Raw genomic sequence first — 27654 nt, 5'->3', positions numbered from 1 at the left:
CGATTGCTGGTCACTGCAAGCACTAGTGTCATGCTATACTTCAAAACAAAGCATCTTATTCTCCAGTAAGCTTCGTGACTGTGTTTAAGACTGTAAGAAGACAATAAATCATCATCATCATCATCATCATCATCACCATATTATTATTATTATTATTATTATTACTGAGAAGAAAAGAAGTTGATTTCAGTTTAACACTTTGCACTCCCTGATCAGAATTAAATTAATAGTTACTAAAATGAAGATAAACACCTAAAACATAATTCTAAATGTTTTGATTCTTAACTGCTGACGAACATATTTTAATCCTACACTGCATGATTTTTTAATTTTCTCTTTCTGTTAATTCTAGACATGCATAATCTTATCACAGAATGGGAAAAATACACTGCCTGACAAAAAAGTGAAGCACATAGAAGAAATGGTCGGATGTCAATGTAACTTCATACACGAACACATCATCAGCGGGTGTGTAAATGATTAGAGTTTCAATTCTCTGTGACAGGTAGAAAGGCCATTAGAGTGCATTAGTGTTGTTCGTGTTTAGTGTTGTTACCAGGCCTAGTAGGGTATATAAGGGGCGTGAACAGCATCAGATGTTGAGTGATCACTGAAGGACACAGAGATGCTGCATACTTGTGCGAGACAGCTTTATCAGCACCTGACGGAATTTGAAAGGGGCCTCATTGTGGGTCTCCATTTGACCACCTGGTCTAATCGTGCAATCCAGATTTGCAGGAAATTCGGATGTGACAGTGGCCTGATGTTGGACTTCATGGGAATGTGAGGGCAGGCATACTCGTCGTCAGTTCCCGCCGACCACGTCTAATCACCACAAGGGAGGATAACCGTATTGTACACCAAGAACATCATAATCCCTTCACATCTGCACCTCGCATCCAAGAACATGTAACATTCTGTGTCATTCTGCACCATTGGTAGGAGACTAGCAGCAGCTGGAGTAGGCAATTACCGTCCCATGCGTAGGCTGCCATTAACATAACATCACATCACAAACAGCTACGTTTGGGGTGGTTCCGTAACTGGGAAGCAGGAACTGCTTAATGGTGTCGCATTGTGTTCAGCTCTGATATCGAGATACTCCCGTGGCCAGCAAGATCCCCAAATCTGTCCCCGATGGAACATATGGGACCACCTTGGATGCCAACTCACCCCAGTGCCAGTATCCAGGATATCAAGGACCAGTTACAACAGTTGTGGGCCAACTTTCCTCAGGAGAGGATACAACGGCTGTATGACACCCTTCCAAACCGGATCAGTGCATGCATCCAGACCGAAGGGGGAGTAATGTCATACTGGTAAGTGGGCTTGTACTGCCAAGTTCTTTGTAAATCTGACTATTTTGTAATTACCGAAATAACGTCACATACCCTCTCAATACGTGAAGTTTCATTTAGTTTCCTCCTCCCCTTCTGAGTACTTCAATTTTTTTTTTGTCAGGCAGTGTAGTTAAATTGTTAAAGTGGTTTTGGCAGATTTATAGTATGAAAACTAATTAGTCCCACCATGCACAGACACATTTGATTTGAAGGTTATATTCCCATTTACAGTTTGCTTACTTGAGGTGAAAGTCCTTGAAAAAATTCTTTTTGTTGGTGATGCACAATGTTACATCACACTTCTCACAAAACATCAGGGTTATTCCCTTGCACAAGAGAAATCTGTACCGTTGTAGTGTCTGAATTGGCCAGTGTTCCAAACGAACTTGATGGACTGGCTATGGTGGGCAAACTGTTCATGGGGCCTTCTTTCTCTTCTTTATGAGCTTTCCTTCAGCTTCAAAACTGGCTGTCCTCGTTTTGAGGCGACTGACAACCCCACTTGACGGAGTGAAAGTGCTAAATCTTCCCGGAATGATAACCAATGTCATGGTATTTTGGATACCCAGCTAGGCACTAACTCGTCGATACAAAATCCAGGTATTCACAATTGTGAGATCTAAGAAATGGTAGAAGAATTTGATGTACCATTTCTTATTTCTCATCATGATTCTATAACGTGCCATGATTGAGTCCAATAGGTCAGACTCCTCCCATATGTAGATTGTTATACAATGACAATTGGAGAGCCTACCTCAATAGTTTTTCTTTCCTATAAAATCTTTTGACTTTTTTAGTTTGCTCTGAGCCTACAAATGTGGACATCAGTTTTACAACTTTGTTGCCCTTCCATGCTACTGCAGACACATCAACAGAATCAACTTTAGCAACGCAGTCTTCAAATGTTCCTCTAGGATTTTTCTTCGTATCACTTTCACTCTGCAACATCAGTTTACGTACACTGATCCTTCGTACTGTTCCAAGACAAAATACCTCAGTTTTTCCTAAAAACCAAAAGTAGTAATGTGGTATAATAACTGTCAATGTAAATCTTAAGGTGAATACTACACAGAACAATTCAGCACAAACAAAATTAGCACCTGTCCCAAGATCTGGTTCCCCATCTGGCCAACAGGCTTCGCGATTTTCTTGTCTCGTATGTATTTCCAAGTTATACGCAAATCTTGACACTTTGCTAAGCACAAATAGTCTAGGACTCGCTTGTGTTCACTGTTGCCAACTAAGTGGATTTTCCGCTAAATTTGGCGGAATTAGAACACTGTTGGTGGAGAAATATATCATTTAGCGGACAGCGGATTTTTTGGCTGAATTCTACATTTATTACAGCGGAATTTAGTGTTTTATCCATTTTACGTTCTTTTTAATTTGTACTCCAGTCTGTCTCCGACGATTCTGTATTTCTTGTCAGGAGCTAGCAGTCACATTAGGAAAACATGTTATTTGGATCTGATGTTATGAGATCATGGTACCATAAATTTGTAATGCGTGGGGAAAGGTTACTCATCACTCAGTTGACGAATGACGACTGATAATGGAACTGTGAGAGAGTAGCATTTATTTTATGCTATGAAGGTAGACTGTTTAATGAACTGGTCTGTCCTGTGTGTGGCTCTTGAGGTAGGGGATTCACCTAGTTTGCACCCGGCAGTAGAACACCTACAAATTTTACCTCGCTGGCTTCGAGGCAGGGGGTTAATCCCAAGTGAAACTCACAGATCAGGTGAGTGCAGACATTTACATTGCTCATTCTTTGAGATTGGATTTCTTGGCAGAATTTTAGCGGATTTTTAGTACTATTTAGCGGATCTTGAAAATGTAAGTTGGCAACACTGCTTATGTTTCATCGGCATGAATGGTTTGAGATATGAATGGTTCTTCGTTCTTTTGTCCACTTGGCTCCTGTCTTCTTTTTGTGGTTTCTCTCAGACTTTACTTCCCACTTGCTGATTTTCGTTCTGTAGCAGGTTCGGTCTGCGATGTCGGCCACTTCGATTCCTGATTATTCCAGGTCTTGGCGGATTTCCGATGTCCACCTATTTGTTTTGATGTTTTCTGTCGCCTCTAGTAAGATTCTTGTCAGTCTGTTTTCTGGAATGCATTTGATGTGTCCGTAAAGTTTCAGGCGTCTTTTCCTGATGTCGGCCACAATGTGTGAGAGCTCCTCATTTTTGTACGAGAATACAGTCTGTATCCTTCGTCAGTCAGTTTTGGGCCGAGAATTTTTCTGATGATTTTACGCTCCTCTTTCAGGATATTTTCAAGTACTGTTTTTCTGTGGAGATCCAGTGTTTGACTCGCGTTTAGTATTTCAGGTTTGATCACAGTGTTGTAATGTTGAATTTTGGTGAAGATTGAGAGGCAAATTTTGTTGTAAATGTTTTGCATTCAGCCGAGGGCTCTCTTCATTTTCTGGATGCGGACCTCGAGGGCCTTCAGTTCTTTTCCTGTTGGTACTACAATTTCTCCGAGATATCGGAACTCTGTTACTTTTTTGATTGTGCCAAATTTTGTATTCAAATTCTGAAGGCTGCAGTGGTTGCATATGTCCTTGGTTTTAGAGAAGGAGATTTGTAGGCCGAATTTTTATGAGCTATTCTTGAGGGTTTCGATTTGGCTGATTGCCTGTTGTTCGTTCGTTGCGAGGATCGCAATATCATCTGTGAAAGTGAGACAGGATATTTCTACATGTTTTCTTGTCATACTTAATGGTTGCCAATTTTCTTGAGTTTTTAGAGCTCGTTCCCATTCTCTCATGATTTTTTCCAGGGTTATGTTAAAGAGTAGTGGGGAAAGTCCATCTCCTTGTCAGAAACTGGTTGTTATCTGAAATTTTTCAGATATATTTCCCATGAATTTTACTTGGGAGGTTGTGTTGGTGAGAGTTAGTCTGATGATTTTTTGAGTCTTGTTGTGCAGTCTGTATTCACTCAGTGTTTGGAAAAGGGATTGCTGCTCGATGGAGTCGTATGCTTTCTGGAAGTCCACGAAGGTTCAGATTGTGAGTTGTTTTCTGGTGTGTCGTAATTTCTAGATGTTTTTCAGATTGAGTGTCTGTTCTGCACAGGATCTGTGGGGCCTGAAGCCCGCTTGGTATTCACCTATGAGTGGTTCTAGTTGTTCCTGTGTTCTTTGGAGGAGGGCTGCAGAGATTATTTTGTATGCGACTTGCACCAGCGAAATTCCCCTGTAATTGTTCACATCTGTTCGGTCACCTTCTTTGTGAAGTGGAACGAGTTTGGACATTTCCCTACAGATGTCTCTACTATAAACTTATGTTATGCCCTCTGGTATGAAAATTGACTATTAAAATTGTAAAGTAATTTGGTATTTTAAGGTTTCCTAAACTGAACTGATTATTCTTTGTTTTTGGTGTTAACGTTTACAACACTTCCATCTCTTCCCGCCAACTGAAGATGTTGACAAATGCTGGGGCTGTACCTTAATTAAGGCCATGGCCGTTTCCTTCCAACTCCTAGTCATTTCCTCTCCCATTGTTGCCATAAGACCTATCTGTGTCGGTGCGACGTAAAGCCCCTAGCAAAAAAAAAAAAAAAGATGTTGGCCAATGGAAAATTTTGCGTATTTATTTTTGAGCCAATCCACAGTGCCTTGTACTTAATTAGCCAATCAGAATTCGGGGTGTCAGGCCTTAGCCCAGAATTTTCTGGAACCTTACTCTTGGGTATAAAAGCTGGCATATTTTCTGACCAGATTGTCTTATTGATTGTACCAGTCGACAGAGTGTGTGTTAATAAAGGAGGCAAGTCGAGAAGTCCATCAGCTCAAGGTAATGGCAGTCCTGGCTTAACTAAGTGGTAGTCTTTGAAAGCTAGCTCGAGGGGAAAGATTCCCATCTTTAATAATGTAACTTTAAATTTCTAAAATGTAAATTTCAAACTTCCAATATAAATTTCAAACAAGCCAAAGGAACATAACCAAAATCAGGGAATAGAGAGCGAGCTACCCTCTTGTGTTCCCTATCTACTTGATTTTGAGGTGACAATTTTGTAACATTTTTGTAATCTTTGTAACTTAAATATTTTCTCCATCTAGCCACTTCAGTAGTATATGCTTAGCCTCTGTAACTTCGGGCCATAAGCCCAAATAGGCTTTTAAACTTTCATTTCAATTTTCAAGGAGCGCAAGTGTCTGCCTCCTCACCATTTTGACTTTTGGGCCAGTAACTTAACCTGTAGTTTTTCACAAAGGCCTGGTAGAATGGGTACTCTATAACCCCTGTTAAACACTATTTCATTCCTTTTATGTAAAGATATTAGACTGTTGAACATATAAGACAGTGAATTCTGCTTGACTTTGAAAAATGTAGGTTGTGCCCTTGATAGGCCTGGACGTTTCTGGAAACAGGTTCCCAAGTGTAAATTTTATAAAGCATAGATGCTCTTTCTAATAATGAAGAGGTGTTAATGTAAATATTGAACGGTACCTTTGGAAGGCTGGGAAGGTGTAATGCTTGGGGAGTAGTCTCCTAATTTTCATGGAGCGAAGGGGCTCTTGTCATTTATTGTATTACTTCTATATCTCATTATTGTAACTGAAATCTTGTTTCCACTTAGCAAATTGTTTGTTAAAATTTAACATCTGAAAATAAAAATAGCAGAGAAAGAAATATAGCTGTAATTTTGAAGTTTTAAATTAATCTTCCGACTGTCTTATATCGACCCATTCATATCCGCACCTTCTTTCACCTCTGTCCACCACGGAATCCCAGTTACATTATTAATAATAATAATAATAATAATAATAATAATGGCTTTATGTCCCACAAATTACATTTACTGTTTTCAGATATGGTGAGGCGCCTGAATTTTATCCTACTGTTTTTTACGTGCCAGCAAAACTACAGAGATGAGACTGGCATATTTGATGACTGACTCAATTTTTAACAGAAATGAAAATAATATACAGGATGTAAAAAATTAGACTAACAAACTTATAGATGTTGTATAGGACATGAAAAACAACTTTTCTAATGCTTTTTTATTTATTCATTTTGGCTGGAAGTATAATCGGATCTGATGCAAGATGTTCCACTGATCGCAGGGCAACAAGTGTAGTCCCAGCATGATGGGGCGCCGGCATACTTCGGAATTTCAGTGCAAGGTCATTTAAATGAAGCATTTTAACAGTACTGGATTGGGAGGGGAGTTTCTGTTCCAAGGCCTCCCATTTCACTCGATTTATCCACTTTAGTCTTTCAAAAAAGTTGGATGCGGGCTCTTGTGTATGAGACCCCTGTTGACACTGAAGAGAGACCGGTTGCCAGGATAGTAATAGCAGCAGGGAAAAATCTGTAAACTGCTGAAACTTCTGTTCGTGTTAGACAGTCCATGATTCAGCGATGTAAGGTTGGTGTTCAGGTCAACGGAGGTGTTTCTAAACCTATTCTGTAACGTGCACTGAAATATGTAACTTTTGTAGCACTATACCAGGTGGTCCACAAGACCCTTGCAACCTAGTCTTATGCATCATGCCGCTCTTACTACAATTCTAAAATACACTGGTGCCTCTCCCTAGACCAGGATAATATGAGATGCTTGTTTATGGGCTGGAAGACAATGAGTACCACGAATGAACCCGTAAAATGAACACAGATATGAAGACCACAATTAAACTTAATATCTTGTAGGTTCCACCTTTTTAATACAAATACAATGTTGTTAGATGGTATTACAACACATTTTATTGCAGAACTAGTTTTGGCGCTCATTTAGACGCCATGATCAGCTGCATAATAAGTAAAGAAAAACTTGGTGATATAATAATGTACAACACCACATTGCTATAATTAACTCCTTAATATCAATTTTATGATAAGTTTAAAAACTCTATTATGAAACAAGATAACACTTGCGAGTCAAAAATATATAAAATCTCATCTCTAGGTGATGAGTTGTCTTACACAAAAAATGAAATCAGTAGTGCTTCTGGAGAATCGAAATCCACACAGACTCTGGGAGGATCATCTCAGAAATAGCTTAGATGCAGGTAAGTAAAATTCTTGCAAGAATTTTGCCCACAGTAGATAGAAGTGATACACCACAGTAGTTGCCACAAACACTGCGATCTCCTCTCTTGAAAATTGTGATGATAGTGGCATTCTGTAGGTCACCAGGTACAGCTCTTGTTTCCCAAATTTTAAGGCTAAGAGTGAAAATTTGCATTTTGAGGGATAAGCTTGAATTAATTCCGGTGGGATGTTATCTGGGCCAGGTGCCTTTCTGGGCTTCAGTTGATTGAGAGCTGCACTGAATTCTTGGAAAGTGGGTGGTACTGCCATCCATGGTTGTCCGAGCTGTTCAGGCAAATCACGAAGAAAGTCTTCATTAGCAGTAGAAGGATGATTTAGAAGGGTGGAGAAATGCTCCTTCCAACGCTCAAGGATTTCATGGCTGTCAGAGTAGTAGAGTTGTCAACAGTTTCAGTGTTCTTATTGGAGAGTGAGATGGACCTTATAGCTCTTATATTTTTGCGTAAAATATCCTCAGGTCCCAAACATCATTTCGTTGCTGAAGTTCCTAAGCTTTCTGTTGCCACCAGATATTCCTAATTTCTCTTACCTTTGTCTGACATGTTCTTTTGAGTTCTAAAAAATGTGCTTTCTTCATGTTTGAGGATGGATCTTGAAGATGGAATAGATAGGCGTCCCTTTCTGCATTGATGAGAAACAAAATTTCCTCATTCTTGTTGTCAAGCCAGTCTTGTCTCTTCTGCTTTACAAAACCAACGGTTTCCTCGGCTGACTTCGTGATTATCTTCTGCAAAGTGGCCCATTCTTGCTAAACGTCATTTGTGCCAGCTGTATTAACTGTTAGCTGTACATTGATCATATTCTGAAATTCTGTGGCAAAGGATTCATCCTGAAGTTTAAGCGTGGTAAACTTCGTTCTGATCAAGATTTGGAGATCCTAGTGGTTTAGGGCGTATGGAGATCCTGAGTTGACAAATAAGGAGTTTGCATCCTGTATAAGCATATAATTATTCAGGGTGTGCAAAAATTAAACCCACAAACTTAGAGGTTGTGCAAGACACGAAAGTAAACAACTTTTTTAAATGCCATTTTGCCCTGTAGGACTTGCTTAGCAAGGATAAGGGTGTCGACTTTACTACAATACGCATCATACAAATAATTTTTCACTGAAGTACCAGGTGGTTCACCCGCCCTTTGCGATCTAGTTTTATCCAACCCCCTGCATTTACTACAATTTTTAAATACGTTGGTCCCTCTTCCTAAACTGGGGTAATAAAACGAGATGTGTGGTTATGGGTAAAAAAACAGCAGGAATTGTGAGCGCAACTATTAATTCTTTAAAAGTACCTTGAATGAACCCATAAAATTAGGTCAGATACAAAGAACATGTACCTTACAACAGGAGGTGCATGCACAGACTTGACGGAACATTTATTGTATAGACTGAAAACTGTCCACTGCATGTCCAGCCTCACAATAGCTCATTTACAGGGGTGTGGTTGGATATCTTTTTTTTTTTTTGCAAGTTGCTTTATGTCGCACCGACACAGATAGGTCTTACGGCGACGATGGACAGGAAAGGGCTAGGAGTTGGAAGGAAGCGGCCGTGGCCTTAATTAAGGTACAGCCCCAGCATTTGCCTGGTGTGAAAATGGAAAACCACGGAAAACCATCTTCAGGGCTGTCGACAGTGGGATTCGAACCTACTATCTCCCGAATACTGGATACTGGCCGCAATTAAGCGACTGCAGCTATCGAGCTCGGTGGTTGGATATCTGAAAGTGAACATTGTCCTAGGGTTAGGAGGCTCGAATCCCACAAAAGGATATTATTGGTGGTGTTTTTTTTTTTTTTTTTTCCCAGCCAGTTGCCTGGGATCTGGCAAGGTTGCATATTTGATAGTTTTCACAGACTGCTTTGTTTATTTGGATCTGAAATGGGCCATCAATATAGTGGCATATAGTATGGAACTGGGTTTGAAGAGACTAGGAAACGTGACAGGATTTCAGTTACCTACGTCGTTTAACGCAACACCTGCTGAAACTGACTACCTCCGCAGTCGATACAGCACATTCTTATGTTGTTTTAAAAAAAGACTGATGAACATGCGAGTTACAAGCCTGAATTTGTATAAGCTTAGCTGATACACTTTGTGTATAACTCAACCACTTTATCTTTCTAATTTTGCTTTTGTGACTTAAACATAAACCTGGCTTGTTTGACGTGGCTGATGTTCTGGAAATTGTTCAATTTGAATGACAAAGTCGTAATTATTGGTGGCTCTTTCCTTTCTTATGATGTTGGTGTTGGTAAATATCTGTAAGTCGAAATGAATGAATTAGAAATTTTTGTTGAATTAAAGTTTGCGTACTATTGTATGAGTTCTGTGATAATCTACTTACTGTTGTGGAGTGGTTGAGATGTATGCTGCTTGGCTGTCTGTCACGTATTGTATCTCGTACTTCTGGTGTTGGTGTCGCCTGTTGTGAGGGGGGTGGAGGGGTGAGTGGGGGAAGCTTCGGCGTGTGTATGGGCGGAGCCAGGTATGTCCGCTGTCTGCGCTATAGCTTGCGTATGACGTCGTTTGTTGACTAATCTGAGGTAATCATTCTTTATGATAGGGATAATCTTATTAAATATTAGTTTTCTCAGTTATTTCATTAATATTGTAATTGGGGTTTGTACATTGATCAAATGTTATGTAAAATTCTTTGTTTACATTAAGCAAAGGACCTTTGAGATTTGTATTTAATATTTTCAAATCATTACCTATATCCGTAAATTTATGCTTGTACTCGTGCATGTGCTGACCTATTGCAGAAAAATGATTATGCTTGATGGCATTGACGTGTTCATTATATCTGATCGTAAAATAGAAATTCACCAAGCTCGATAGCTGCAGTCGCTTAAGTGCGGCCAGTATCCAGTAATCGGGAGATAGTAGGTTCGAGCCCCACTGTCGACAGCCCTGAAGATGGTTTTCCGTGGTTTCCCATTTTCACACCAGGCAAATGAAGGGGCTGTACCTTAATTAAGGCTACGGCTGCTTCCTTCCAATTCCTAGGCCTTTCCTATCCCATCGTCGCCATAAGACCTATCTGTGTCGGCGTGACGTAAAGTAAATTGCAAAAAAAAAAAAAAAAAAAAAAAAAAAAAAAAAAAAAAAAAAAAAAAAAAAAAAAAAAAAAAAACAAATTCAGGCTTGTAACTCGCATGTTCATCAGTCTTTTTTAAAACAACATAAGAATGTGCTGTCACTTGTTAATTTAGACTACAGACAGACATTTGCGTCGAAACATATCGTACAATGTTTTAATATTTTAATGTGTTTATATAATGGGCAAATTTCACATTATTTCAATGTAATAGGTACTGCAAAACAATGCAAGATTTATTGCTATCAGCTGTTTTAGACTTTCAAAAATGCATTCAAGCACGTTTAACCATGTTTGCTAATATTTTAATGTAGATATATAATATGTTTTATTGAACTATCAGCATATAATTCCATTTGGTTAGCGTATTTTACTGCTAATTTACTTCTATAACATTAATCACTTCACAAGTATCAACAAAGCTTGCCTCATACATGACTAAACATTTATAAAAATGGAGCTTATTTTAACTGAAATAGGCAAACGCTATGGTAAATGGTTCCTACATACTCATTACGCATTAGAAAAAGAAAAAAGACGAACTCATTTTATTATAATTAAATGTGTACATTGGGTCATTATATTATGTAATAAGAGTATTTAACATCTTAGCTATGTTGTAACATTAGAACTCTTAGCAAAAGTGTAATCAACATAATGTTAAATTTCAGATTATGTCATAAAGCTTTCAAGAATGAGGCATAATACAAAATGCAAACATAAGATTCTAATGCAGCTGAGGATGACCTTGTAAGAGGTCGAAACCGGTCCTAATATACATGTGAATTTTATCATACATGTGATAATAAATAAGTATTGATCAGGAGGAACTTTTCTTTCTTTTATGACATTTGGTGGCTATCAATACAGAACAAAAATGAAATTTATTATCAGCAGTTTCCAGATGTTTAATAGTTTTCAAAGGGTTAGGTAAGGCCCATAGCATATGTACCAGTACACAGCTTAATGTGCACACCCCAGTAGACAAGAGAAAATTTATCAAGCACTATCCAAATTCGAGGGATCCATTCTGGTGAACTCTCGTACCCAAATTATGGACCTTTCAGATTATTATTATTATTATTATTATTATTATTATTATTATTATTATTATTATTATTATTGTTTTATTTATTTGAAGTAAGTTCAAGTTAAGTAAAATGAGAGGAAGTATATTGTGAAATAAAATAAATATAAAATTGGCGACCAACTTGGTTGCAGTGATGTTGCAACTTTAACTTGGAGAGAAGGTGCTGCATATTAATGTGTCATTTCCCCTACTTAAGGTACAACATCCTACCTACAAGGCTCCCTTACCCCAAAGCTGTTGGGCTTTCCAGCAAGCTGCATTATTTACAGCTGCTTGACAGTGCAGAGGCAGTGGCACTACTTCTCAAGTTTATGACCACAGCAGGCACCCCAGTGAGGCAGCTAAAGACCCTTCAATACTCCAGTTTAAGCAGCATAGTTGTACACTTCATGGCAACATTACAGGAAAGTGACTTACCGAAAAAAGTCTATTAATTCTGCTGCCGAATCAATTTCTGCTTGGATAACAGTCTTAGACTGGCCTAACATTGTAGCTGCATTCAACTGCATTCGATACTCGCCGGCCATCAAGTTGGCAGCTCTATCCCAAATCTTCAGTTTCTCATTCAGAGGTACTCTCTCCCATTCACACTGAGCAGCTACTGCCGTGCTGATTGCTTTCTTGATCAGATCCTGTTGGCAAAGAAAATTTGGAAATAATTTTGCATTATTCCAGAACACTGAAGTACTACATACTTCCTATCACTACATACCAATACAAAGTTAACCTAGCTCCAAATAACAAGAGGCACCAATATATGCGAGGCTAACCTGCACATTTAGTATAATACCACTCATAAAATTCATGCATCATTTTCAAAGATGATATAATATTACAGAAGAGGAGACTGCTATTTTCAGGACACATTTACAGAATGGATGACAGACTAACCAAAAATAACTTCACGTATCTCTGGAAGAAAAAGTCAACAACCACCTGGATTCAAGAGATCAAAAAAGACTTGGAAAGAAACAACATTAGAGAAGAAGTAATGGAAAGAGAAATTTTCAGGAAGAAAGTTTTAAAGATGGAGGGATTCCAAGGGTAGGAGGCAAAGAAAACTGGTACAAAGTGGTCCGAAGACAAAAAGAGAAACACAGTGAAACAATGAAGGAATACTGGAAGGAAAGGAAGGAACAACAACAAAGGATGAAGAATTGAAACTGGAACTTGGTTCCTAGTACGCCCTAATGCAAAAATTAAATAATAATAATAATAATAATAATAATAATAATAATAATAATAATAATAATAATAATAATAATAATAATGGTTTTGCAGCCCACTTAGTAAACATTTATGTTTTCGCAGAGATGCTGAGGTGCTGAGGTGCCGGAACTTCGTGGCACAGGGGTTCTTTTACGTGTCAGTAAATCTACCAACACAAGGCTAATTTATTTGAGCAACTTTAAATACCACCTTACTGAACCAGGATGGAACCTGCGAAGCTGGGATCAGAAAGCCTGCGCTCTACCGCCTCAGCTACTCAACCCAGCCAAAAATATTGAACTGCGTAAAGTGTGTAGATACAGGATCTTCAAAGAACGGAAGAGAACGGGGGTTTCACTTGACGATTGTGCAAAAAAGAATTCTGATAGCATTTACAGAGTTAAATCAAGTCTCACAGTTAATTTCTAGAAAACCACCAGCAATAAAGCCTTGATAGGCCGTGGCCTACCAAGCAACAACTCTTCACGGCCTGCAAATCATTAGGTGATGCATGGTCACCATTAAAAATCCTTCTGGCCCTTGTCCTTGGCTTTCTAGACCAGGGCCGGTATCTCACTCAGACAGCTTCTCAGTTCTCAATAAGTTGAGTGAATCTTGAACCATACAAGTTAAATAACAAATAGTGAATATTTAAGATAAACTTAAATATTATAAACATGAGGTCCGCCTATTCAATACAATTTATAATTTATTATATTTAGTACATGTTTCGTCCCCTAAGGGACATCATCAGCTATAATAAATTAACATTAATATATGAGAATATAAAATAGATATTAAAATTGGCAAGACACATTAAAAAACATTGATGTATGGTACAACATTTAAAATACAATCTTAGCAAATTTTGTTAAAATTATAAGTCATATGATCGATTAAAACAGTTGAATTGTCCATTAAACTCGTGATAATGTTCTTGGGGATAACAGTTGTGTTTTATAAAATCTTAAATGGTAACTGTTGTGAATAGCACTCTTGATTTAAAGTATTTCTTGATGGAAGATTGTTAGATCTATGATATGCATTTCTTAAATAGTATATACATTGAATGCTTCAGAATTTAAAGTTAACTCAGGGCCATAGTGGTAAAGTTCTTTGTAGTAATGAATATTATTTTTCCTGAAATTAAAATAAAAATCTAAGTGTAACGAGAGATGGAAGATGAAATGATAAAATATAATCGTGTTACTTACTCCTCATTGTTGGCCCCGATGTGCGGAGAAGGACTCACTTCTACTCAGGTAAGTGTGTATCTGATTCAAAACAAGTACTAGTAGTTTCTACGCTGAGCGAGGAATGTGAAGGGGAAGTGGGAGGGCGTGTCCTAGGTTGAACGACCTGAGTGTCACCATGCATGTGCCGTGTTAGAGTCTGACATTTTTCCTAACTCTCGCTTTTATTAGTTCTTCATATAGGATGTTATTCTTTTCAGAAAGCTCATTGATATTACTTGTTGGATTGTTCCTTTGGTCCAGGTAAATGTCAATTTCTTCATACATGATCAATAAATGTCCTTCATTTACAGTTTTCATGATTTTAAGGTCATTGTCTATGTCTGTAAACATGTAATTGGAGTCTGTCATGTGTTCGCTCATGGCTGAGTATCTGTTGTATTTCTTGGCTCTGGTATGTTCTTGATATCTTGTAATGAAGTTCTTTCCTGTTTATCCAATATATGTACTTAAACAGCTAGCACATTTCAGTTTGTAAACACCTGAATTTTGAAATACTGAAAACACTGAAGCAGTGGAGAAGAGGCCTGCTCTTTATTTAAAATCTCTAAAGGGGGTGGTTTTTTTTTACAATTTACTTTATGACGCACCGACACATATGGCGACGATGGGATAGAAAATGCCTAGGAGTGGGCAGGAAGAGACTCTGGCCGTAATTATGGTACAGCCCCAGCATTTGCCTGGTGTGAAAATGGGAAACCATGGAAAGCCATCTGCAGGGCTGAGGTTCAAACCCACCATCTCCCGGATGCAAGCTCACAGCTGCGTGTGCACCTAACCGCACAGCCAACTCGCCCAGTTGGTTAAGTATCATGTGTTTTAATTATCTTAATGTAATAATAAGTCTCTCCTGTCGGTAAATATACTTCTTCCATTCAGTGTCCCGACGTGAATGTAGACCAACTAATGAAACGAACTTATTGTAACTACTTAATCTCAATCGATAGTACATGAAAATATTTCTGGGTACTATTGCAGCTTCGAATGCAATGTGTGAAATTTTCCTCTCGATAATCTGGTACGGAATAACAGACAAACAGAAAATTCTGTCTTTATTTCTTTTTAACATCAAGGTACAGTAGTGCACACGCGAGAGCATTTTTGTTATTAATTGTACCATAACTGCCCCTCGACTGTGTTGTGTATGCGCACATGAACAGCTAGAGAGTTTAGTTGTAAGCAGAATGAAACGACGCAACTAAACTATTGAGTTGTATCAAGAATCGCTTGTATGCACCTGCCCTAAATGGAATAACCTCACCATGCCAGTTTCTTCTAAGGCGTCAGTAATTTTGAGGGAATGTCATCAATTACAGGTGTCTTGTTCCTATTTAGGTCTCTCAAAGCTCGGTCGAGTTCTGACCTAAAGGTCCCATTTCATCAGCAACAGCCTCTCCTTATTCCAGAACCTTATAAGGAACTTCTTTCTCTTGATAGAATTGTTGAATATGTTCCTGTTATCTTTCTGCCTTGTCTTCTTTGCCTAGAAGTGGTTTTCCATCTGAGATCCTATTATTCTTACACCTTCTCCAAAAGTTTCCTTGATTTTTCTGTATGCAGCATCTACCTTTTCTATAACCAAAGAACATTCAACATCCTTGCACTTTCATCCATTCTACCTCAGATGTTTTGCACATTCTATTTCATTCTTTTTTGTGCCATCATTTGTTACATTCTTGAATTTCTGCTGTTCGTCAATCAGGTGTAGTATCTCCTGACTTATCCACCAATTTTTTCTTGATTTTTCCATTCTTCCTCACTTTTTTTTTTTTGCCATCTGCTTTATGTAGCTCACCTTTCTTTAGCAGCCCTACTGATCTCATTCTTTGTGACTATCCACTCGTCATCTATTGTATTCCCTTCAGCCTTTTCATTTAGTCCTTGTGCAAAATGTTCATAAAACAATCCCTCCCTCTTTTTTCCTCCAACTTGTCTAGATCCCATGTGCTTGCATTCTTTCCTTTCTTCAATTTCTTCAACTTCAGACAGAATTTCATGACCACCTAGTTGTGATCAGTTTTAAGCCTGCACCTGACAAGGTCATGCAATCCAACACCTGGTTTCTGAATCTCTGCCTAATCAGAATGAAGTCTAATGTCTCCACGTCTTGTCCACATATATAGCCATTGTCCGTGGTGTTTGAACCAAGTAACACCAAGGAATAAATTATAATTGGTGCAGAATTCTACCAGCAGAGTCCGACTCGTTGGCTGAACAGTCAGCATACTGGCCTTCGGTTCAGAGGGTCCCGGGTTCGATTCCCGGCCGGGTCGAGGATTTTAACCTTAATTGGTTAATTCCAATGGCACGGGGGCTGGATGTATGTGTTGTCTTCATCATCATTTCATCCTCATCATGACGCGCAGGTCGCCTACAGGAGTCAAATAGAAAGACCTGCACCTGGCGAGCTGAACCCGTCCTGGGATATCCCGGCACTAAAAGCCATACGACATTTCATTTCATTTCTACCAGCAGACTTCCCCTTTCATTATTTGTCCCAGCCCAAATTCTTTTCTTTCTCTACCGTCTCTTCTTTGGCCTACCACAGCATTCCAGTCTCGCATCAAAATTAGATTCTAGCCTCCTTTCACATATTGTTGTAAATCATCTCACGTTTCATATACTCTTGATTTCTTCATCATCCACTGAACTTGAAGCCATATAGACCTGCACTATTCTGGTGGCTTGGTGTGTCCTGACAATAATTCATTCACTATGCTGGTCATGGTAGGTTACCCGCTTCCCTTTTTTTCTCATTCATTATTAAAACAAATCCTCCATTCCCCGTTTGATTTTTTGTTAATAATTCTGTAGTTACCTGACCAAACTTCCTGTTCTTCCTGACAACGTACTTCTGTTATACCAATTATATTTAAATTTAGTCTATTTCCCTTTTCATATTCTCTAACCTACCACAACGATTCAAACTTCTAACGCTTCATGCTCACTCACAGAATATTAGTATTCATCTTCCTGATGATTCCCCTTCCCCTGTCATGTATAAACACCTAGGGATCCAAATGGGGGACTATCCTCCAGAATAATTTACCTGGGAAGAGGCCATTTTCAGCACATAATTCATTCATTCATTCGATCATTCAGACAGAGCTGTATGTTCTCAGGAGTTAGTTATGACTGTAGTTACCAATGCTTTCACCCATGTAGCAATATCAACATAGTTAAGCCATGTTAAATATTATTACAAGGCCATCCAGACCGTTGCCCTTGCAACCTCCACAGGCTGCTACCCCTTTTTCGATGAACCATTTTTGAAATCTGTGCAATGTAGTATTACTTGTATTTAGAACCTCACTCAATAGTCCAAGGCTGAACTGTAATACATATTGTAACATTCATTCTTTGAAGCATAGCAAGAGTTATTGCACAGTGGAGGGTTCATTCATTCTTTGAAGCATAGCAAGAGTTATTGCACAGTGGAGGGTTTTCAAACTTCGATTTCACAAAATCCTCAAGTGAAAATATCAATGAAAACAAGGAATCATTAAATTCAGCATGAAATATTTTCTTTTAAGACATAATGGTGTACTCCAATATATACTTTCTTGCTTCCTCGCAGATGTGTGTATTCCAGTATTCAGTGTATGCTCTTGTCACTGCTGAACAAAACTGTGTTCGTCTAATCTTTCCAACTCTTGGGAACAATTTTTTAGAGGGTTGCATTTTTGCTGTGAAATTTTTGTAAGTTTGCTGACAAGTTATGATTCAAAAACCACATTAGCATTCCCAATAACAAATCTTACAAGCTACATGTAATAGCATATAGTATAGAATGTACACACAGGGCTGCAGAAAATAATTTTGTGCCATCCCAACTGAAAAAAAAAAACTATAACATGGCAGATCAGGAAGAGGATTTAAGAAAAGCAACTTGTAGTGAACATAACCTTCGAAGTGGAACCGCTTCATTTACTTCTGGAGATTCTGGACATTGATGAAGATTGATGAAGATATATTAAGGTATTTGTTGAAAGTAGACCTACATATTACTTTGAAACTGTACATCTATATATAAAACAAGGGTTTTGTCTGTACATTGCTCAGAATTTAAAAAGAATGGTATTTCCAAAATAAGAAGGAAATGCACTTTTTAATTTTCCGTCATCTCTGTATGTATGTACGGGCATCACGAGAAACTGGCTGAAGAGAATTTAATTTAAATTGGTATGTAGTCGGGGAATGAGCCACTACAATCAATGCTATCAATAATTTTATTCACTCCAAGTGAAATGGTAGTTTATGGGATGGCCTAAAATTTAATTCTCAAATATTCATGTTAGTGGTCCTATCAATAAATACTACATAACGAAAGTTATACAAAATTAAATTTTTGATCATTTATGTCTTATACATCTTTACCGCCCAGGCTATGATAACAGAGATATTAATGAATTTCGAATTTTGTTGCCAAGTCCATATCAACGCCAAGCCATGAGAATATAAGTGAACAGAATTTAATGAAAATCTGTATGTATGAAGGATTTATGTATCAGGGATTTATTGAACTTAACAGGCTTCAGCCAAATACATAGTTCAAATCCGTAAAGCTGAGAGCTTAAGAAAGGTACAGAGATTATATAATACAGTAACAAATTTAACGACAATCTGCCACCATATGCGAAGTCATATGGCCTATGATCAACCCTTCGTATTTATAATCAGCAAATATACCACCGTCTACCTCACCAAAATAAACTTCTCATTCCAACTTAACTCTGAGCTTTTCAATCTCATTCAGATTACCTTAGTTCCACTCTAAATAAACAAACTATAATCTCACACTTTCATTTCTCGTCCTCAGCCTCAACTAACCACTCTTCAGTTCAGATTACTCACAATCAAATACCACACTTAGTGACCACTTACAATACTACTGTTAAACCACAACCTCACATTTTCCTTTCAAGTCACTCAACCTCTTAAAATTACAAACCCTATCCAACACCACATTTCAGATTCTTATCCATCGCATCAACTACCCACTCCTCAATTCGAATTACTCACTCCAAAAAACCTTATATTTTACTCTCCAACTCACATCTACATTACCTTAATTATGCTCACGTCACTAAACTTTACACTACTAAACCTTACAATAAATAAACCAAAATTTCACACTTTCTTTTCACGTATTATCACACTTTCCTCATCTCATCATCTAATTACAGGCCCAACCAACTCCACATTTCCATTTCTCATCCATCTCATCAGCTAACCACTCTTGCATTCAAATTATCATACTTTCCTCATCTCATACACTTTCCTTTTTTCTCTCCAAATCACAACCAAATTATCTTAATTACACACAAATCACTAAACTTTTCAATACTACATGACTTTATCATCTACCAACTCTCCTTACTTAACTTTCTACTTCTCATCACTACACTCTCCTCCTTTTTATCCTTACCAGCAGATCTTTTAAGCTCATGCTTCTACCTTTCCTCAATGTTTCCCCTTTACTGGATGTGTCTTTTCTCTCCATCAGCCCATCTCTTATCAAGCTCTCCGTATACACATTATATGCTTCTTTAGTAGCAATCCCGATTGCTGTCAGCGGAGTCACATTACTCACTGCCGACTATCGATAATTCTGCACGGGGTTGCCACGGAGCTTGACTCTATACTGCAATCTTCTCTCCTTCCTTCTTCTGAGCTATCCATCTTCAAAGCAGCTTCTATGACCTCACTAGACCCGGATCACCCCCTTACCTCATGACCATCTTCTCCGGGAATGATTCCCGCTGCTAGCCTTTCTTCCACTCTTGTCCCCGTATCTTCATCCTGTTTCATCCTTTCTTCTACTTCTAGTAAGTTTGTTACAGAACAAAAGCTTATCCACCTGCCAATAGTCACTACTAATTGCTGTCCCCTGATGTAAGCTTTCAGTCCTTGGTGTCTGGCCCTAACCGTATGCTTCTTAAGAACTTTTAAGTTCTTCATCCCTTCGCTTCCTATGCCTCTCTTAATCCAAATTTTGTCACTCTGAATGTTAACAGCGTTTTTGATCACTATCTCGGCCATCAGAGTAGATAGCAATTTCACTTTTATAGGCCTACAACCCTGCGCTTTACCTATTCTTTCCACATCGTCTACATCTACCTCACTAAATTTGATTTTCATTTTTCTCTGAATAAGCTCCACCACTTTATATATTGTATTTACTTTGTCTTCTATCATATCTTCCGGAAAACCATATACAAACAAGCATTTCTTTCTTCGATCTTGACTACTGGACTCAACTTCTGGTTTCACCTTTGCCACTTACTCTTCTAATTTGCTTGTTTTTCCTCTTGGTGATGCAATTTCTTTAGCGTTATTTCCCACTTTAGTTGTAGTAGCGTCTATTTTTCCCTGGAACCATTTCTTCATATTGTCGAACTCCTTCGTATTCTCTTGTATCATATTTTTAAGTTGCTCAAACGGGCAAACTTCTTCGACCACCTCTTTAAACACCTTCCTAATTACTTCCATGTCTTCCCAGTTCAAGCTTCCACTAGAGCTCGGCCCGGGATTCAATTCCACACTGCCAATAGTTAACATTACCATAATCACCGTTGCCGTCAGCATCATCGCCCCCTTCATGCCCAGCTCCATCTTGCTTGCACCATTTTTCATTTCTTCTTTCTTCTTTCTCACCTGCCATCTACCTATAACTGCCCTATATTGAACCACACCGATCACCTTCCCTGTCACTCTTTGCTTCGCACCTGCTCTCCCCTCCAACACTTCCCTCTAGCACTACCGTCACATTCTACCCAGCATGTCCGCGCTTGTCCCTTGCCTAAGCAGTACTGAAAATCAGTGTGTAAAGTCTGGTAATAAGGAACTACAGTCTAGGCTATAAATAACTGTTCTCATACTGGATGAAATGGTAGTTTAGGGGAAGGCACCTGAAATTTAATTTTTAAATACCTAGCCTATGTCATCTGTCTTATTGAAAAGTAATATATATCAAAAGTTATAGAGAATACAAGTTCTGATCATTTATGTCTTATTCAGGTCTACCGTACCGAATATGATAAGAGTGGTGGAGGTGGTGGTGGTGGGGGTGATTATAGTTATAATACGTGGAAGTACAACTAGGCAACCATCCTCTATATAATACTAATCAGAGAGAGAAAATGGAAGGGGTCCAACACTTCGAAAAATGAAGGTGTTGGCCTAAGAAAGACAAGGGCCTCAACAGGTGTGAAAATAAAAAGACTCCCTAGGCTTCAGTAGGAATGTCGCGATTAAAAGCTATTCTATCATATGAAATACTCGATCAAATGAAAAACTGCGTATTTTCTCAATGTTGACAAACAGAACTATGCTGCCGATCCAATAATCCAAAGTTCCCAAGCTTGAATGATTGCTGGGGTCAGAAAAGAACAACAGTTGACCAAAGGAGATCATAAAGGAACAATTGATGATGATGATGCTTGTTGTTTAAAGGGGCCTAACATCAAGGTCATCGGCCCCTAATGGTACGAAATGAAAGAACAAAAATGTCAAATTCATCCACCGACCAAAAAAAAAAAAATATTGTCGTCATGAAGAATGAATGGATGGACATGAACCCAACAAAAAAGAAATTTTAAAAAAAATAAAAGGAAACAAACAACCAAAATACAGTGGATCAGACTCAAACAAAGATCATACACAATTGATTACTGACCAAGGGACCACTCATAAAGCACGATGATGGTTGATGTCGAAAGGGGTGCAAAATCCATGTCTAAGGCCCCACAGAATGGTACATGTCGCGAGTAAAGTAGAACCATGGTATTGGCATGTTGGGGTACTAATCAAAAGTAGCGAAACTCACGGTGTTCCACACAAGACGGTATTACTCACAAGTAGTGTACTTCGTACAGGTAACGCAGGACTATGGTGTTTCTCACACAATGGCGCCACTCATAGCCAACGCAAACCAATGAGTTTCCTCACCTAGGTGTACTAGGCACGGAAGCCGGTCCCACGGGCCCCGTGGTGTTCCTCACAGAGTGGATACTAATCAAAGGCCACGCAGACCCACTGTGTCGCTCATATAGTGGTACAACTCACAGGCTACGCCCAGACCCGCGGTGGTGCTCACATGGGTACGACGCACGGGCACTGGAAACCCCCAGGCCACGCTCATGACTACTACTAAACACAAACCCATTTCGCACCGAACATAGTGGTACAACTCGCAAGTACAGGCAACCCATGGTGTTCCCCGCGTGATGGTACGAATCAAAAGTAGTTTCATGGTTCTAATTCAATCATCCCTTGGTCGCCCCTTTTAGTCACCTCTCACGACAGGCAGGGGATACCGTGGGTGTATTATTCGTGAGCCTCCCCCACCCACAGGGGGTGTCTGTCTGGTCCGCGAGAGGTATTTTATTTCCCTCAAGTCCGCCGGCAAGCCGGTTAGGACCCCCCTATCCGCCACCTGGGACGCGCCACGTGGGAGTATCACCTCTCCCCCTGCTACGCCTGCGTAGCAGGTTCGTGGTAAAGGAACAATTGCTTGAAGAATAAGGCAAGAGGGAGTCATGAAAGAAGGGAAGACTCCTTTTATATTAGATGCCCTTAATATCACAGAGTCAGATTAAAATTAAATGTGAAGGCCTACAATATCAAAAGCTCATAAAACTGATCAGCAATAAAATTACAATGACAACTGATTTTTGTGATAGGCTTTGTCTCTTCTGCCGGCATTCATGTCCAATAGATGGGATTATTGCTGCATACGGAGTATAACAACATGCCTGAATAATGGCGGGAAGTAGCTGGGGAGTTGGATAACTTTCTTCTTTAGCATGCCATTCCTCTGGTTCGTAAATCTTCTGATACTACTGGTATGTAGCACACTGGTTCATCATAGTATTCCAGCTATTGGATCCCTTCTCTGAGGCGCTGATTGGAATGAGCAGTGTGCATACTTAGAAGAATAATGGCAGAGGAGTGTTCACGGCTGTCTGCGCCCTGGTCATTCAAGCTTGGGAACTTTGGATTATTGGATTGGCAGCGTAGTTCTGTTTGTCAACATTGAGAAAATAGGCAGTTTTTCATTTGATAGATTAATTCATATGATAGCATAGCTTTTAATCGAGACATTCCTACTGAATTAATTGTAATGACCTATGTTGATTTAAATTGGGAAGACCACAAAGATGATGATGCTTGTTTAAAGGGGCCTAACACCTAGGTCATCAGCACCTAATGGTACGAAATGTAATGACAATTTAAAAGTTCAAAATCATCCACTGACCAGAATAAAAAAATGCAATGATTAAGAATGAAATGATGGATGTGAATTTAAAACAATCAGTGGATCCAACCAGCAATGCCCCACCTTCCCAGAAACTATAATAAACAGTAGTATTACTGACCAAGGGACTGCTTATAAAGCACAATCCTGAATCGAGATGCTTGTTGTCTAAAGGGGTCCAAAATCCAGGTCAAAGGCCCCTCATAATGGTACTTATCGCTAGTAAAGGAGAACCATAGTATTTGTCATGTTGCAGTACTAATCAAAAGCATCGTAGATTCACGGTGTTCCACACATTATGGTAATACAAGTGCTGTTCGTCGCACAGGAAACACAGATCTACGGTGTTTCTTACAAAATGGTGCAACTCAAAGGCAACGCAAACCCATGGTGTTCCTCAGCTAGGTGAACTAATCATGGGTACCGGTATTCCCGTGGTGTTCCTCACATAGAGAGTACCAATCACAGGCAACGCAGACCATCAGTGCCACTCATATAGTGGTACTAATCACAAGCAATGCCCAGACCCATGGTGTTTCTCACAATGGTAATGATCATGGATAATGTAAAACCCAAATTGATTCACCCTCTGTTGCTAGTGATCACAAACCTATTGTGTAAATTACATAGTGGTACTTTTCGCAAGTTAAGGCGACCCATGGTATTCCCCGCGTGATGGTACTAATCACAAGTAGCTTCATGGTTCTAACACAATCACGCCCTTGGTCGCCCCTTTTAGTCGCCTCTTACAACAGTCAGGGGATACCGAGGGTATATTCTTCGTCTGCGTCCCTCACCCACAGGCGGTAGAGAGAGAAAAGATAAGTTAAAAGTAGGGAATAAAAATGAAGTTACGGACAAAGAAAGGCAAGGGCCATGAAGGGCGTGAAATTGAAAGACTCCCTAGGCTTCAAAAACCCTAAAACCATTGGGGTCGGAAAAGAACAAGAGTTGACCAAGTGAGGTCAGACAGGATAGATGAAAGTGAGGAGCCTGGAACAAGTGGAAGCAATGCCGGGACTCAGCTAAGAGGCCCGTGGTCACAAACACATCCTCCCAAGTTGAAAGCCCCTGGGGCCCCTTTTAGTTGCCTCTTAAGACAGGCAGCAGATACTGTGGGTGTATTCTTCATCTGTTTCCCCCACCCACAGGGGGGTCAAAGACAGTCTTTCTGAGAATGTAAAAAGAAGTGGAGAGTGTCTGCCATTATAACGAAAACTGCCCAACTTGACTGGCAGTAGGCAAGTGGACCAGCCATCATAACAAAAACTCTCCAACTTAATTGTGACTGATAGCAGGCAAAAGGGCCTGCCAATAAAATGATAATTCCCTAACCCAGTCTTCACATGAGAAAAGACGTACAGTGACTTTCCCATCGTATTTCTGGAGTAACGTTAAGAGCTATGCAATTTAATATTATCTTACTCAAAACATGTACACTACTTAACCTAGAATTATGTATACTATGTAGAATTCCACAGCAAAGTACGGGTACATCGGCTAGTTCATTATAATATTCAGTTTTGAAGTTGTTCTCTCAAAAATGTGTACAAAAAGTGGGAGAGGGGGATATATCTAATGTCTTGTACACCAGCAGACAAAACAGGAAAATTGAGAAATTTTAAGTCATAGTTATGTATCTAATTACATATTTATGAAGTCATTTTCAGCATAATTTTGTGACAAGTATGAGCATGTTTTGATGGTTCCTTTGTTCATAGAAATCCAAGTTCTACTAATCAATGTGTAAATAAAAAAAGCTATGAATTATTTCAGTAGTAATTAATGAATCAACTCCACTGATCTACGTCAAACCCAATATTGTGAAACATGGCCTTAAAATATGGAATATAGATAGCACATGGCAAAACATCAAGAAAAGTTCTATCTATTCAGTTGAAATTGGACTGTAATTGCACTAAAAGTCCATGTGTAACTTTTCAAAGATAGTGTCATCCTCAGAAAGCAAAAAAGTAGGCCTTTCTTTCACTTCTGGTCAAAAAATATAATTTATCTGGGCCCAAGATCCCTATAATGAACTAAGAACATGTCAAGATCAACTGGTTCAATATGCAATATGCAACTTTAGGCTATGGTGTTATTCCAGTATATCACTACTACCATCGTACGCTACTAAGGTATTTTACCATAACATGAAACTTACCGCAGTTGCATAGTAATACTTGGCAATCTTGTGGGAATGATTGTGTGGCTGGAAAGAGAAAAGCATCACCATTAATTGCTCAAAAAATCACAGTCAAGTCATACTAAATATACAACATCTCAAAAATAACCTGTGAACCAGAAAACAGAGTGAAAAAAATATACTGTTCTGCTAAAGTACATAATCATCACTTAATGCAAGTCGCACACTAGAGTGAAAAACTCTAAACTGACTAATCAGAAAGGTTTGTTAAGAAGGAAGCCATACTTTCCTGTGTTGACTCAGTTAAATGTAACTTAAAAACTTTTCAGTCTGTCAAACACACAAGTTCAATATAAATATTACACTACAACATACCCAGTGTTCTCCCTAGGTCCTTTCCAATGGGCCCAGTCGTTTTCACTGACCACCCGGCTATCATAACCTAGATATGTGTTTTTGACATAATATTTCAAGTTGCTTTACGTGGCACCAACACATATAGGTCTTATGAGCTAGAAATGGGAAGGAAGGGGCCGTGGCCTTAATTAAGGTACAGCCCCAGCATTTACCTGACGTGAAAATGGGAAACCACAGAAAACCATCTTCAAGGCTGCCGACAGTGGGATTCGAACCCACTATATCCTGAATGCAAACTCACAGCTATGCGCTCAGTTTAAGTAATTTTATTACGTATTTGAGTCATTGTGTGTTCCACAGTAAAATGTAAATACTGTAAACTAGGGGACCCATGCTGCTCTGTAGCATTGGTTATAAATACGTCAGATAACATGCCTTAATATAAAGTTGTTCCATGCGCTGCCCGGGTACTTTTTTTTTAATGTCGTACCGACACAGATAGTGTGCCATTCCACTATTCCAGAAATAAAACTCAATCGAGTTGCAATGAACGCAATTACTGACAACTAAATTAAACATAATGAATAACGTTATAGAATATCATGGAAGTTCAGAATAACGGAATGTCGAAATATATAGGATCGTAATGGCAGTGATAAAGACAAAATAAGAATTCAAATTGTTAAAAGAACCAACACTGTACAAGAGAGAGAAATAAAAAAGCAAGCTTAGGAAGCAGACGTATTGCGCTTGAGAAGCGAGCTGAATCTTATAAGATATCAAGGAAGAAGATTCACAAAGCAATTCTTTAAGACATATAAACTGAGATAACTGCAGACATCTTGGAGGTCTGATAGAAATTAGAATTACGCAAAGCAATCTTAAAGGAAATCTAATTGTTAAAGTATGTTACAAGGCTTTGATATCATTCATATGCTATAGGTGATTTCAACAATATTTTATCTTTGTAATTGAGCGAGTCAAGATCGTCATGGCTCTCTAAGAAGACGTGTGGCAGGCTACCTGGATAAACCTGAGCTGGACCAACACCACAGACGACATCTAGATGACCAGCCACACAATCTGACCATCACCCATGACTGCGGAGGATGAATGTGCAATATCATTCCAGAAGCGAAGAAAAAAAGAAGTTTCTTAAATAAAATGTATATAGATTGGAGGATATTACAATGAATTGACAATTTGTAGTTAAAGCCTAATATGTTTTATAGTTATTGTCTTAAAAATAACCTCAATTGTGTTAGATTCTCGCGAGTGATTTATTTATTATGTTGATATAAAGGGAATAAGTAGTCTTCTTAAGAAACATAATTAACACCAATTAGGAAAAGCGATATAGTAAAGTGATGATAGTATTTCAGTGAAAGCAAAGAATCCAAACATATTATGCCATATCGTATTTGAAGTTCTTATGAGGAGAATATTTTAAGATTTAATAATATACCAAGTGATGTGTAAACGTGTATATAGGTGATACATGTCCGGCTCCATGGCTAAATGATTAGCGTGCTGGCCTTTGGTCACAGGGGCCCCGGGTTCGATTCCCGGCAGGGTCGGGAATTTTAACCATCATTGGTTAATTTCCCTGGCATGGGGGTTGGGTGTATGTGTTATCTTCATCATCATTTTCATCCTCACCACAAGGTGCAGGTCGCCTACGGGCGTCAAATCAAAAGACCTGCCCATGGTGAGCCGAACCCGTCCTGGGATCTCCCGGCACTAAAAGCCATATGCCATTTCATTTTTTAGGTGATACGTTATCATAATGAGTTAGGATAGCACTAGATATGGAAGTAACAGCAGGGAGAAGAAAT

The 27654-nt window shown here is 38.9% G+C and overlaps 1 protein-coding gene across 1 annotated transcript in view; it reads right to left on the bottom strand.

Annotated features, from left to right (window-relative positions):
* The window catches only part of P5CDh1 (delta-1-Pyrroline-5-carboxylate dehydrogenase 1), a 241063-nt gene that overhangs the window by 142532 nt on the left and 70877 nt on the right, over positions 1–27654 (bottom strand). Inside the window, exons 4-5 of the mRNA XM_067141060.2 lie at positions 25481–25528; positions 12013–12227 (exon numbers count right to left, since the gene is read on the bottom strand). Coding sequence (XP_066997161.1) covers positions 12013–12227; positions 25481–25528 — 263 coding nt within the window. The remainder of the gene's footprint in view (positions 1–12012; positions 12228–25480; positions 25529–27654) is intronic.

Source organism: Anabrus simplex, chromosome 2 (assembly GCF_040414725.1).
Source record: "Anabrus simplex isolate iqAnaSimp1 chromosome 2, ASM4041472v1, whole genome shotgun sequence".
Taxonomy (NCBI): domain Eukaryota; kingdom Metazoa; phylum Arthropoda; class Insecta; order Orthoptera; family Tettigoniidae; genus Anabrus; species Anabrus simplex.
The sequence above is the reverse complement of the archived record's forward strand: the minus strand, read 5'-3'. Positions and strand labels throughout refer to the sequence as shown.